Here is a 12,571-nt window from a genome sequence, read left to right on the forward strand (position 1 = left end):
CTGACCAGCTGATAGAACCTCATGAAGCTGCAGAACCTTCATCTTTTTTCTTTATTGTCATTTTCTATGAGCAGAGTTTATATAAAACATTCATTTATTCAGCTTACATCATTCTATTGCAGCTGGAATAAGATAACATTAGAATATAAAGAGCAGCATTGATCAGAAAGGAACTCAGTGGGGGAATAAATCCCCTCTCCCCCTTCCGTGATCTTCTATAGTCACATTTCCAAAGTCTCGCGAGACTTTGTAGAAACTGCCTGGCTTCAGTTTGCGACGGTTCGGTGACTCGAAGCCGTTTAGCTTCGCTGCGATCAGAATCCAACAGTTTCTACAGTTATTTACCGGATAAAACCGGTTCCGTGTGTTTGGGTCGGACCTCAGCCGCGTATCGATCAGTCTGCGGGTTTTTTTTGCCTTCGGTTCGTAGTTGGTTTTGCTAACGGCTAACAGCTCGCGCGCTAGCAGCTAGCAGGCTAACGTCTTTAGCTTCGGCTGCAGAGGAACCAGGAAGGAAGCGGTGGACCTGCAGGCTTCTTGGGCCGAACCTTCAGCGGATCCCCGGAGCTTCATTTGGACCAAGAGAAGCTGCAGATCTACGGAACCAGGCCTGCTACGGTCAGTTAGAACCTGAACCGGGTTCCTGTTGCGCTTTAACGGTTCCACTGGTTCTGGTTCTGGAGCAGAACCTCCTCTGATCTGGATTAGAAGGGATTAAATAATCTGTTCCTGCAACATTGAGACACATTTTGACTTCCTGTGTTTGAAACTGGTTTAAATGTGGAAGTTTTGGCAGCGGGGACTTTAATGCAACAGTTGGATAAAAATCTTAGATTTTAGAGCAATCTCCCCAACCCCGGAAGTAGGATGCAGTGTCTACGTCACAATCTAGGCAGCTCTGAGGGTCTTTATATTCCTTCATTTAGACGGAAGTGGTTAAAATTTGCACCAGATTATCTTCATCTGTGAAACAAAGCTCCCATTTCCGGGATCCACGTGACTTTGGTGAAAGTATAGTTTAAAATTATAAAACTGGTTGGATCTGAGTTCTCAGAGCAACTAAAGCTGATTAATTGTACCATAAAAATGTAAAATAGTTGATCTGTCCTCCTGAGGACAGGGAGGTCATCACAGGAGAACATCAGCGTCCATCTTCTCAGGAGGTCCAGCCCAAAGCCAGACAGGAAGCTCAGAGAAACTCTGGTTCCTGTCTGGTTTGGGCTCCCAGTGGCCCTCAGAGAAAAGGTCCTGTTGGTTCCGGGGTCCGTCTGCAGAGGGACCATGATTTCCCTGAAGGTTCTGGGTTTTCTCCTGCTGAAGCTCATGTCTGTCAGGAGAAAATGGAAGAAGCTGAATTCATCGTTTATCTGCGGTGGTCAGAAGATGAAGTCTCACTTCTTCCAGATCACAGGAGGGAAACTAGACTGAAGAATGTAGACCACCTCTGCTGCTTCTAAGGTTAGGAAGCAGAACCTGGCGTTGGACCGCCTCTGGTCCAGTTGGGGGGGTTAAACCTGAGTTTAGGTTCTGTTCACTTACTGGCAGTTGGGTGCATAGCAACCGTTGCTAGGCAGAGCGATTTGTTGGTGGTCTCTAAGGAAAGCTGGAGTTTGAGGCCTGAACATGCGGCCATGTTGGACGTCTGCTCCGTGTTCAGCTCAATGGTGGCAGAAAACCAGTTTAATAATTTGCTGATGAAAACGATCCTGATTATTATGATGCTGATGGAATTAATGAGGATTTAACCTTTTTGTTCAGTGAAATTAGAAACCATCAGGTTTTATTTCCTGTTTCTAACACCTGATTTAACGGTTAAACAGGAAAGGCTTTTAAACTCAGGTTTTATTGGATGAAGTTGTGATGTTTATTTAGTCAGAAGGTTTGATGTCAGATAAGATCAGAGCTGATTGGCTGATTTTGAACCCTAGCTCCTCCTCCTCAGACAGGCAGCGAGCCTCCGTCAGCCTCCTGGTTCTGCTGGCTGATCTCAGCCCAGCAGCAGGTTCTGATGGCGCTGCAGCGCCGTCTGTGAGATGACATCACGCTGACCTTAACGGTTGATTCATGTGTTGAAGGACAGAAGCTGACCAGGTCTGACTGCCGACATGTCCAAGGCTCCGGATTCTCCGTCCAGACCCAGATCCAGGTCAAGGTCTAGATCCAGATCCTACTCCAGATCCAGATCTCGAAGCCGCTCCCGCTCAAGATCCAGGAAACGCCACTACAGGTAGAACCTGTTTGCTGTCATGTTTGCTGATGAAGCTGTGATGTTTGCTGAAGCGTCTCAAAGTTCTCTAACAATCAAAGCGGTTCTGGAAGGAAAGGTTCTGATCCGGTTGGGTCTCCATCATGTTGGGAGGGTTAAAGTCTGACCACTGGGGTTTCCCTGCATGTCAATGATTGGTCAAACCGCCTCAGAGCAGTTACACTTTGCCCCCCCTCCTTATCTCCCTCCCACAGTGTGTGGGTGGATGGGGGGGGGGCTGTCCTGCGTTGACCTCCAGCAGGAGGCCGGATTAAAGCGCTTTACTCTGGACGGTTAAATGAGCAGAATGTTCTGGAACTGTTTTGACTCCATGGCTCTGGTTCTGTTGAAGCTCATCTTCAGGTCGACTTTAATCAGCAGTCTCACAGGGAACCAGGACGATGGCGCCATCTGCTGGTTGGATCCACGGCTCCATGTTGGTCCCCCTCTGGTTCTGCTGGAGTCCTTCCTGTTTGTCTGGTTCTAAAAACCAGAACCGTGTCGACCCACTAATGCTCGGCTTTTCGCTCTTTTCCCTTTTTTTGAGTTTTTACGGCACTAGTGGCTGATTTTCACAGACAGTAGGCTGTAGGGGTGTAAATCACATCCATCATGGCGATTCAATTCACTATCGATTTCCTGACCCAACAATTCGATTATTTTTGATACTCAATAATGCACCACCATACGATTCAATTAATTGGTTCATTTTTTTTTTTTACACCTTACAGGCTAGACAATGTTTCAATTTTTAAAAATAAATCAATTAAAGCTGTAATATCGTTATGCATTTATTTTGAGAAACTACAGCAAATAACAGAAGTAGAAAAGTTTTACTCCATCTATTCCTATTAAAACCTCATTCACTGATAAATAATAATTCCCCTGCGTTATAGATCCTGAAAGGCCTTGCATCAATAAATACTCCACATAATCAGTGCAATGAGTGCAATGCGATACCTCGGCTCCAGACGTCCCGCCCCCTCCACAGACGCTCCGCTGCTCCTCTCCCTAATTGTAGCTGACCGCAGACAGGAGGCCGGCTTGTTTTGGTTTTCTGACTGAAATTGCAGAAAAAAACTCGTGAAGTTTGACCAGCTAGAAGAGCCAGGTGCGTGAGAACGCTGGGACCCTTTTTCCACCTGGATCTCCGCTCTTTTTGGCCCTCATGTCCCTCCGTCGTCGGACTAAACTCGCCCCCACTTCCTCGCCGCCTCGGCCGTATCTAGACCCACAGCGTGTAGCACAGACCACGCTTCAATATTGAGCATAAATCAAAAATGTCTGCATCAAGCTCACTGCAACACACTGCTGTAAGAGTATAACCAGGAAGCGAGCTAGGAGGGCAAAATAGGTTTAGCGCCACCGTAGCATAGGAGGGAGAATTACGCCCAGGAGCAAATGGATAAAAATAGAATCGATTCTCTTGTGGGCGTGTCGATGCATCAGATCGTCGGCTTTTGTATCGAAAACGATTATTATTTACACCCCTAGCAGGCTGACAGGAAAGGGGGTGTGAGAGAGAGAGAGAGAGAGAGAGAGACATTCAGCACAGGACCACAGGTGGGATTTGAATCTTGGTCAGCTAGGGCCTCCATGCATGGGTTTAGGTCGCTAACCACTGCGCCACCGAAGCACATCCTGCTCTTTGCTCATTTGACCGAAACGCCGAGCGACCCCCCCTGCTAGAAAGCTGCGTGGCCTCTGACCCCTACAGCTGCCTGTCTGTTGACATCATCACTCTGGGTTAGTGTTGATGGAGAGCATCATAGTAGGAAGCCAGGGCGTAGTCAGTGAGCTTTATTGTTCCTCTGATCAGTTTGACATTCAGACGCAGCCGCCCCTCAGCGCAGTTCCCCAGAGACTTCTAGAAGCTTTGGCGTCCAGAACGCGCCGCTGGGAACGCAGCAATAATCCGAGGAAAGGGATTAGAATAGATGATGTGGAACGCGACTCTGCTTATTAATGAAATAATATTCAGATAAAAAGATGAAGGTTAAAAGGTAGAAAAACCAGCAGCTGGTTTAGAAGCTGAAGAGGAAGAAGGCGGTTCATGTGCTGTGACCTGTTGAAGTGGTAACATCATCATCATCATCACTGCTCGCCCTTCTTCTCTCCAGTTCCAGGTCTCGCTCCCGCTCCCACTCCCCCGCCTACAGAAGCTACCCTTCCCGGGACTATCAGGGCAACAACCGAGGCTTCAGAGGCTACAACCGAGGCTACCGCCGGCCGTACCACTACCGCGGCCGCAGCCGAGGCTACTACCCCCGCGGCCATTACCAGAACCGAGGGAGGGGAGGAGGAGGAGGGGGCGGCTACGGCTACAAGTCCAACTGGCAGGCCAGGGGGGGAGGCTGGCATGACCGCCAGGAACACCACAGTCCCAGGAGGGGGTACTCGCGCTCCCGGACGCCCAGGAAGCGCTCGGCAAGCCGCAGCCGCTCCCGCTACTCGGACCGCTCGTCTTCAGGCCATTCCCGCCACTCGAGGCACTCGAGCTACTCCTCCCGCTCCCGTTCTCGCTCCTCGTCTCGACGCCGCGACAGCAAAGGCCGCCCCAGGTCCAAGGATCCGAAAGACAAGCAGCCAGAAGGTCAGAGCGAGAAGGCGGGTGCGCCCGCTGACGGCAGCGTCATCGCCAAGGCCTCTGGAGGGAAGTGGATCGACTACGATGGCAGCCCCAAGCGACGCAGTCCCGACTCTAAGAAGGAGGACGACGCTCCTTCTCCCGACTCCAAAGGGGGCTGGTCTGAAGGGGCCGGGATGTGGAAAACGGTCGGTTCTGGTTCCCCTCCAGAGAAGAGTCCCTCCAAGTCTGCTCAGACGGCTTCGTTTGGCGGCTTCGGCTTCTTCTCCAAGGAAGACGCCAAGGGTGGAGACAGCACCGTGATCTCAGCTGCTTTTAAGAAGTACGTCCCTCTGTCCTAAACGTCTGTCCGTCTGTCCATACGGTTCCCGCTGCTGCAGCTTAACCCCAGTTTCTGTTTCAGGTTCCTGGCTGAGAACAAACACAAAAAACAAACGTCTGAGAAGGAGAACAGTCGGGAAAAGGAAGCAGGCTCAGCAGAGCGAGAGGCGGAGAAAAGCTCCAAATCCTCGGACCTCTTCAACATGTCGGCTTCTTCCTACTCCGAGCCCAAAGAGGACAAGGTTCTGCCCTTCTTCGACCCGGGAGAGGAGGAGTTCCTGGAGTCCCAGGGTCTCAAAGACCGCATCATCAACGAGGACGGCGAGGAGAAAGCGGGCCTCACGGCGCGCGATATGTTTGGGAAGTGGGGCGACGAACCGAGCCGCCCGGCGTCGTACCAGTCGGTGAAAGAGAAGAGCCGCAGAGACGCCGAGGAAGAGGAGGCTGTGGACGACGCCGAGGAAGAGCTGTACCGCAGCCGCAAGCACTCGTCTAAGAAAGAGGAGAAGTCTAAGAAGAAGGAGAAGAAGGAGAAGACCAAGAGGAGTCTGACTCCTCCGTCTACATCCAAGGAAAAGGAGCGGCCGCTGTTTCCCGGAGCGTTTCCTGCCGTGGATCAGTCTCCGCCGCACCGCCTGTCTGCTTCCAGGCAGGAGTTTGAGCTGAAGATGAGTTCCTTAGAGGAAATGCCCAGGTATGTTCTCTGCTGCCCCCCTGAGGATTACTGCAGCATTGCAGCCACCATAAAACGTTCCTGTAAAGTTTCTGTTTCAGTTTATCAGGATAAATGTTTTCATCTCGTCCTCTCAGCTCGTCTCTTTCCAAAGATCGCCTCACGCCTCGCGACCTGCTCCATTCCTCCAAGAAAGATCCGGAGTTCCGCTCCATTTTCCAGCACATTCAGTCGGCGCAGCTGCGGCGCAGCCCCTCCGAGCTTTTCGCCCAGCACATCGTCTCCATCGTGCACTACATCAAAGGTAGGGTGCTCCCGGCGGCGGCGGCGCCACGCGGAGCGGCTCCGCTCTGTCTCTGTGGGTTAATAACTGTGGTGTGTTTGCAGCTCAACACTTCCCCTCGTCAGACATGACGTTAAGCGAACGCTTTGCCATGTACCAAAGAAAAGCTGCAGAGGCAGAAATGATGAAGCCAAGGAAAAGCCCAGAAATCCACAGGTACCGCATCATTCCGCCGCTCCCGCTGCGCCGTGGCGTTCCCCGTCACTAACCTCCTCTTCCTCCCGCAGGAGAATCGATGTCTCCCCCAGTGCCTTTAAGAGGCACCCTCACCTGTTTGAGGATTTGGACGAGACGAGCTACAAGGTGACGAGCACTTTAGAAATTAACCGTTCTTTGGAGTCTGAGACAATCTCGAGCAGCAGTGTTCAGCTCTGTGCTTTTCTTTCAAAGGATGCATATTTCTATATCAAAAGAGCCCAAATGTGTTTAATAAGTGCCAAGAAAGCCCCCAGCCTATGAGATATGATAATTGATTGGGTAAATACGAACCCGAGCAAAGGCTTAAAGGAAGTGAATTATGATCCAGGGTCCAAGCATCTCAAGGGACGCTTATCAATGCCTTTACCTTGTAAGTATCTTTCCTGCCCAGAAAACCATCCAGCCACAAACTGTGACGTCAGTTTCTGTTACTGAGCTTCATGCATGTTTGCTGCAACCTTTCTGTGATTATCTGCAGACACACAGCCGGTGTGTCTCTCCCTGTTCTCACTGTAACATTCCCACCGTCTGCACCTCCTCCTGCTGCTCCTCCTAATCCACCTCCTCCCCGCAGGACCCAAGCAAGCGCTTCAAAGGAGACATCATGGACCTCCGGCTGGATATAGAAAGACGAAAGAGGTTTGCTGGGAAGGAGCGGGACTTCAAACGGGAAGGAGGCAGGAGCCCCGGGGGCTCCCGGGGGCCCAGCAGGGAGCGCTCCTCCGAGAAATCTGGGAAGCACCACAAAAAGTCCAAGTAAGTCCGACCGGAGTGATGGTTAAAAAAAAAAACACATTTTATTATTGAAACGTCTGGATTTATATCAGAATCTCTGTTTTCTCTCATTTAATTTAGAGTTTAATCAATTAGATTCTTATCAAGTTGCGTTTTCCAGATCTCATCCCTTCACTCAGGGGGGCGGGACTTCCTCTGGAGCAAAGCTGCGTTTCTATTGGTCAGCTGGACGTCAGCAGCAACATTTTATTGGTCAAGAGGAAAAATAAAAATCAATCAACCTTTAAAACTATGAACAGGAGAAATATGAAAAATATAAACTAAAAAAAATAAAGCTTGAAAAAATAAAACCTGAATTTATTTAAAATAGAAAATGAAAAAGGGAAATGTTTGTTTCATTGTTACCATGGCGACGGCTCCTTAAAGTGTTTCCCGCTTTTCTTGACGCTCGCTTCGTTCTTCCAGGAAAAGTAAGAAGAAGCGTGATCGCTCTCCATCCTCCTCTTCCTCCTCCTCCTCTCCATCACCCTACCCTCCCCCCTACAGGGGAAAGGAGTACGCGGGGGAGGGCATGGAGCACCTGGAGGAGGGCTACGGCCACACCCGCTACCCTCCCCGGGAATACGGCGGCCCCGCCGACCGGGGCCCCCGGGAATACGAGGGCCACTTCCCAGACAGAGGAAGAGGTCGTGGATTCGTAAGTTCCACCCCCCTCCCCCGTCTGTTTCTGTGTGATGAAGGTGAGGTGAGGAAGACGATTAACAGCTGAACTGAATTCCAGTTTCCCAGGATGAGAGGAAGAGGCTGGAACAGAGGAAATTATCCCGGGAACAGCAACGGAAACCCAGCCAATGCCAACCCCCCAGTGCGCCCCCCGGAGGAGGACTGGGACCCTGAATACACGCCCAAGAGCAGGAAGTACTACCTGGTGAGTCTGGGAGCGCGGGCCAGCAGGGGGCGCCGTTCTCCTTTTTAGTTTTATTCTCTGGTTAAAAATGACCTCCTTCCTCTTCAGCACGACGACCGAGACGGAGAGAAAACCTGGGTGGAGAACCGCGGCCGGGGGCGGGGCTCCTTCCCGACCCGCCGCGGCCGCTTCGTGTACCGGAAGGGCGGCAGCAGCCCCAAGTGGACCCACGACATGTTCCAGGGGGGGGAGGAGGGGGAGCTGGGCGACGACGGCGACGAGTTGGAGCACAAGGAGGCGAAGAGCTCCGGAGACGGAGCGGCGAAGCCGTGAACGGCGTTTAACGGTGGAAGGTTTTCTGTTTTATGTCTTTTTAAGGGAGAAGGTGTGAAAACGGAAGCGTTTGTGCCTTAGAGGAGAATAAACCTGCTGATCAACACATGGTTCATGAACTCTCTGCATGAATTGGACCAATCAGCAGAGCGTCTGTCGGTGTGTGTGTGTGACATCACTCGTCTTTAGTTCACCTGACGGTAGGAAGAGGAAATCTATCTGCTGTAGGTTTAGGTCTAACTTTTTTAATCCCAGACCTTCTGCATGTCCTCATCTCACGTCTCCTGGGCTTTTTTTACTTTAGCTTTAAAATGTCTTTTTGTTTTCAATAAATTTCCTCTAAGCCGGGTCGCTTCTGGACCGTCTCTTCATTTCTTCTATAATCATGTTTAAACCATTAGAACCAAACTGGGAAATAAAAGATCCAGTTTAGATGATATCTGGAAAGGAACTGGCATTTGTGACGAGTTTCTAAATGTGAATAAATTTAACGTTTGTCTTTCAGCTCATTGATGTAACATCAGATGTTTTATTTCTGAGAATAAAAGTTCAGAAGTTACAACTTTGCTAAATTTCTTCCTGTTTCCTTCTATTGTTGCCAAGTTGTGTTCAAAGCTTTTATTCTCACCGATGAAACGGATCCTAAATGTATCTTCATCTTATTGGCCGTTCATCTGCCGCCGTAAATGAGCTCCAGGTGAGAGAGAATCATCCGTGTTTCCTGTCAGATGAAACCTGGAGGATCGACCTGAAGGCGTCAAACCGGCAACAGGAAATGATCCAAATAAAATCACTTCCTGGAAATCTGATGAAATGTCTAAAAACAAACCGCTCAGCTTGGAGAACGTCCTGTAAAGGTAAACTGCATCGGAAGAACCCGGAAGTCTGGGAATACGGCTCCAGGTCCGAGGAGAACCTGAGTCCAGTGGGAGGCTCACTGGATCAGGTCTGTGGTTTGGAACCAGCAGCCGATCATCTGATCATAGAATAAATCTGCTCTCAGTCTGCAGAGGAGAGGAGGCCTAATGGTTAGAACTACAGCCTGGGTCCCTGAGCAAGACCCTGAACCCCACACTGCTCCCCAAGGGGAGGGGTTAAATGAGTTTCAGAGAATGACAATAAAAAATAAAATCATTTTAAACTAAGACCTTTAACAGCTGGAGGAACTGGTTTAACTGGAACTCAGTGATTTGATCAGAATCTCTGATCCTCACATGACCTGAAAGCTGCGGCCTCCATCTTTACTCCTTTAATAGACGTCAGCTAATATTTCATCCTCCAGAATCAACCAATCAGAACCGTTTCTGAACGTCTTCACTTTGTTTCATTAAAATCATTCAGATAAAAGGTTAAAGTTTGAGAAACGTTTGAAATAGAAATGAAGTTAAACTGAAATATTTCAGTCATTAAAGGTCGCGACCTTTCATAAAGGAAACTAATGGCCGCCGTTCTGTCAGACCAACGTACCAACAGTCAAACGCATCCAGGAGACGTCAGATAAGCTTTTATCCCTTTAGTGTTTGTACAAAAAATAGACTTTAAACTACCTTAACGCGCTCGTTTCCCTTTATTCATCTACAAAAAACTATTTAAGGTCAGATCGCCGTACGCTTCAAAAAACGCCAAAAAGTAATAAAATAGTTTCACAGCCATACATGACTAAATGGATACACACCTGTACAGGTAGTTTAGTCTATTTTTCATATAAAACTAAAGACATAAACAGGTATTTACTATGGGTATGCTGGTCTGATGGGGTATGCTGGTCTGATGGGGTATGCTGGTCTGATGGGGTATGCTGGTCTGATGGAGTATGCTGGTCTGATGGGGTATGCTGGTCTGATGGGGTATGCTGGTCTGATGGGGTATGCTCACCTGACAGAACTCTGGCCATGACCTCAGTCGGTTATAATTTAAAATATAATATAAATTTCTGTCTGCAGTTATTACACAGTTATAGGTGTCTGCTGTGTGATCTAATGGCACCTTAAGGGGGTAATAAATATTATTCTCTGCAATAAATGCCCATAAGGCTTAATGAGAGATCATTATATTTAGATCAATGATGATTATCTAACAGAGCTACAAACTGCAGCAAACGCGTCTGCATTCTCCACCTGCCTTTGATCTCTAAATACTGAGTCCTTTATAGAAAAAATAAAACACACAAAGATGCTAAAACCTTTTTTGAAACTAGAAAGTCATAAAAACGCTTTATTTCAGCAACATTAGTTTGATTTTATTCTCTTTTTATGCTACGTTCAGACGGCAGGCAGCAGAAGCAGCAGGTTTACGTGCAAAGTCGACGTTTGATGCGCATCAAGGCGCAGCTAAAGTTCCTGCAGCGCGTCTGAAGCTGCGCCTCATGAGCTTCTGACGCGCCTCATCAACCAATGAGAGAAGCTGATCTGGGAGCTGGCAGGGAGTCAGACGCAGCACTGCTGATGCAGAGCGCTATGATCACTCCTCTGAAACAGTTTATTAACTAGAACTAGACCTGGACAAGCATCACAAATGAAGCAGGATGCGTGTTTTTGCTGCTCCTGCTGCTTTAGGTGTGATGAACGTAGCATTGGGCTTTAAATAGCCACATTATGGATTAATATACAGAATATTAAATAAATGATCATTAACTAGAGATAAAAAGATCAACAGAACCAGAATAATATCATAATATCTGAAGAGATGGTCGGGGATGGAAGGACTGATGCTCGGTTCTTATTGGTCCATGAACGTCCCGCTCTGCATCACTATAAAGCCTGAGACGTTTAATCATCTTCATCATCCTCATCCTCAGGTAGGTCCTCACCTATTTATTTTAACAGTCTTTCCTTCTGAGGAGGCGGGGCTGGCTGGGCTGTACTCATGGGAATCCGTCTCCCGGCAACCGTGACAGCAGCTGATTAGAAGCTGAGGACTTCCTGCTTTGAACCAATCAGGGACCATTCAGCAGCTTTTAATTGTTACATTTTATTACATTTAGTGTTGAGTTTGACAGACATGTCGGACATTTGGAAAAACGGGGAAATTTGCGTCCTTTGTTGATTAAATACGGAGCCAGAGCTGCTGGAGGAGAAGGTCCAGGTTCTGAAGAACAGACCGGACTCCTAACGGGGATCCTACAGGTCTTCCTGGGTTCAGTAGAAACCAACAGATGGAGAGTGGAGCGCCCTCTGCTGGACTACTGAAGGATTCATCTAGTTTATTTTATTGACTCCAAACAGTCCGGAGAAAGTTAATAAACAAATAACAAACATAACTGAAAATTAATAGATAGAAACTTCTCTAAAGTGAATGAATGAATTATGGTTTTATATTTAAATAACCGAGATCAGAAACAGAAAGGATGGACTGATATCGGGACCACCTGTACTCCAGAAGATCAAGTCTTCCCTCCAAGCCTGACCTGTTCAGTCTATTCCCGATTGTCTTTTCATGACCTTTGACCTGATCCAGAATCCTGCGTTCTTTGCGGTTTCCCCTCGTCTGTCTGTGCGTTTTGGTCCATCCAGGATTCTGTAGTTCCTCTCTAATTGATGCAGAGCGCCCTCTGCTGGAGTCTTCTGGTTAGTGGTAATGGACGCGGCCAATGGTTCCTGTCCCACTGGCCAGAATGTCCGGCTGCCCGTTTCTCCAGATTTCCCGGACGATCCGCTCCCGCTCCTCCAGACGCCGGGCCTTCTCCAGCTCCTCGGCAGATGTGAACACGTTGATGCTCCTTAGGGTGCCGTTAGACTGGCTGCTCCGCTCACTCAGGGGCCCCGGGGTCACTTTACCCTCAGACTCCATCCCATCTTCCTCTGACACGCTCTCATCCTCTTCCTCCTCCTCGCTGGACTCTTTGAGCTGCCTCCTCTCGGGGGACGGAGGAGGTCCTCTGCGGCGCTGGGTCCTGCAGGTGATGCCGACCACCAGGAGGCAGAGGGCCATGAAGAGCCCGAATGAGACGCCCATCATGAAGTAGAGAGCGAAACTCTCTGGATTGGCTGAAAAACACAAGACCGCAACAAATTAGCAGGTTAGGTCTTCAGGAGCGCATGGAGCCTTGATTAGGGACGGTGGATGGAGGTGAACGTGCCAGGATCTCTGCTGACACCCAGAGTCTGGTGAGACAAACTGGGCTCTGTGGATGGTCTACATCAAGTGGATGGTCTACATTCTGCGGATGGTCTACATTCTGTGGATGGTCTACATCTTGTGGATGGTCTACATCTTGTGGATGGTCTACA

At 48.9% G+C, this 12,571-nt stretch overlaps 2 protein-coding genes across 3 annotated transcripts in view; one reads left to right on the top strand and one right to left on the bottom strand.

Annotated features, from left to right (window-relative positions):
* Nucleotides 1-242: 242 nt before the first annotated feature.
* Nucleotides 243-8,690, top strand: LOC107102678 (thyroid hormone receptor-associated protein 3-like). Of its 2 annotated transcripts, none has more exons than XM_015402073.1 (11): nucleotides 243-618; nucleotides 2,076-2,227; nucleotides 4,366-5,154; nucleotides 5,236-5,847; nucleotides 5,964-6,130; nucleotides 6,214-6,325; nucleotides 6,397-6,472; nucleotides 6,942-7,123; nucleotides 7,568-7,799; nucleotides 7,884-8,030; nucleotides 8,118-8,690. In XM_015402073.1, the coding sequence occupies exons 2-11, from the start codon at nucleotides 2,106-2,108 to the stop codon at nucleotides 8,340-8,342; spliced, it is 2,664 nt and encodes an 887-aa protein (XP_015257559.1). In that variant the 5' UTR covers nucleotides 243-618; nucleotides 2,076-2,105; the 3' UTR covers nucleotides 8,343-8,690. The 2 variants fall into 2 exon arrangements, with proteins under 2 accessions (XP_015257559.1, XP_015257558.1); XM_015402072.1 differs by having other exon boundaries at nucleotides 2,081-2,227.
* A 2,717-nt stretch (nucleotides 8,691-11,407) lies between these two features.
* The window catches only part of LOC107102673 (protein eva-1 homolog B-like), a 3,134-nt gene continuing 1,970 nt past the window's right edge, over nucleotides 11,408-12,571 (bottom strand). The window contains exon 2 of the mRNA XM_015402066.1: nucleotides 11,408-12,328. Within this exon, the coding sequence (XP_015257552.1) occupies nucleotides 11,910-12,328 (419 nt within the window). The 3' untranslated portion in view covers nucleotides 11,408-11,909. The remainder of the gene's footprint in view (nucleotides 12,329-12,571) is intronic.

Source organism: Cyprinodon variegatus, unplaced genomic scaffold (genome assembly GCF_000732505.1).
Source record: "Cyprinodon variegatus isolate N-32 unplaced genomic scaffold, C_variegatus-1.0 Scaffold1295, whole genome shotgun sequence".
Classification (NCBI taxonomy): Eukaryota; Metazoa; Chordata; class Actinopteri; order Cyprinodontiformes; family Cyprinodontidae; genus Cyprinodon; species Cyprinodon variegatus.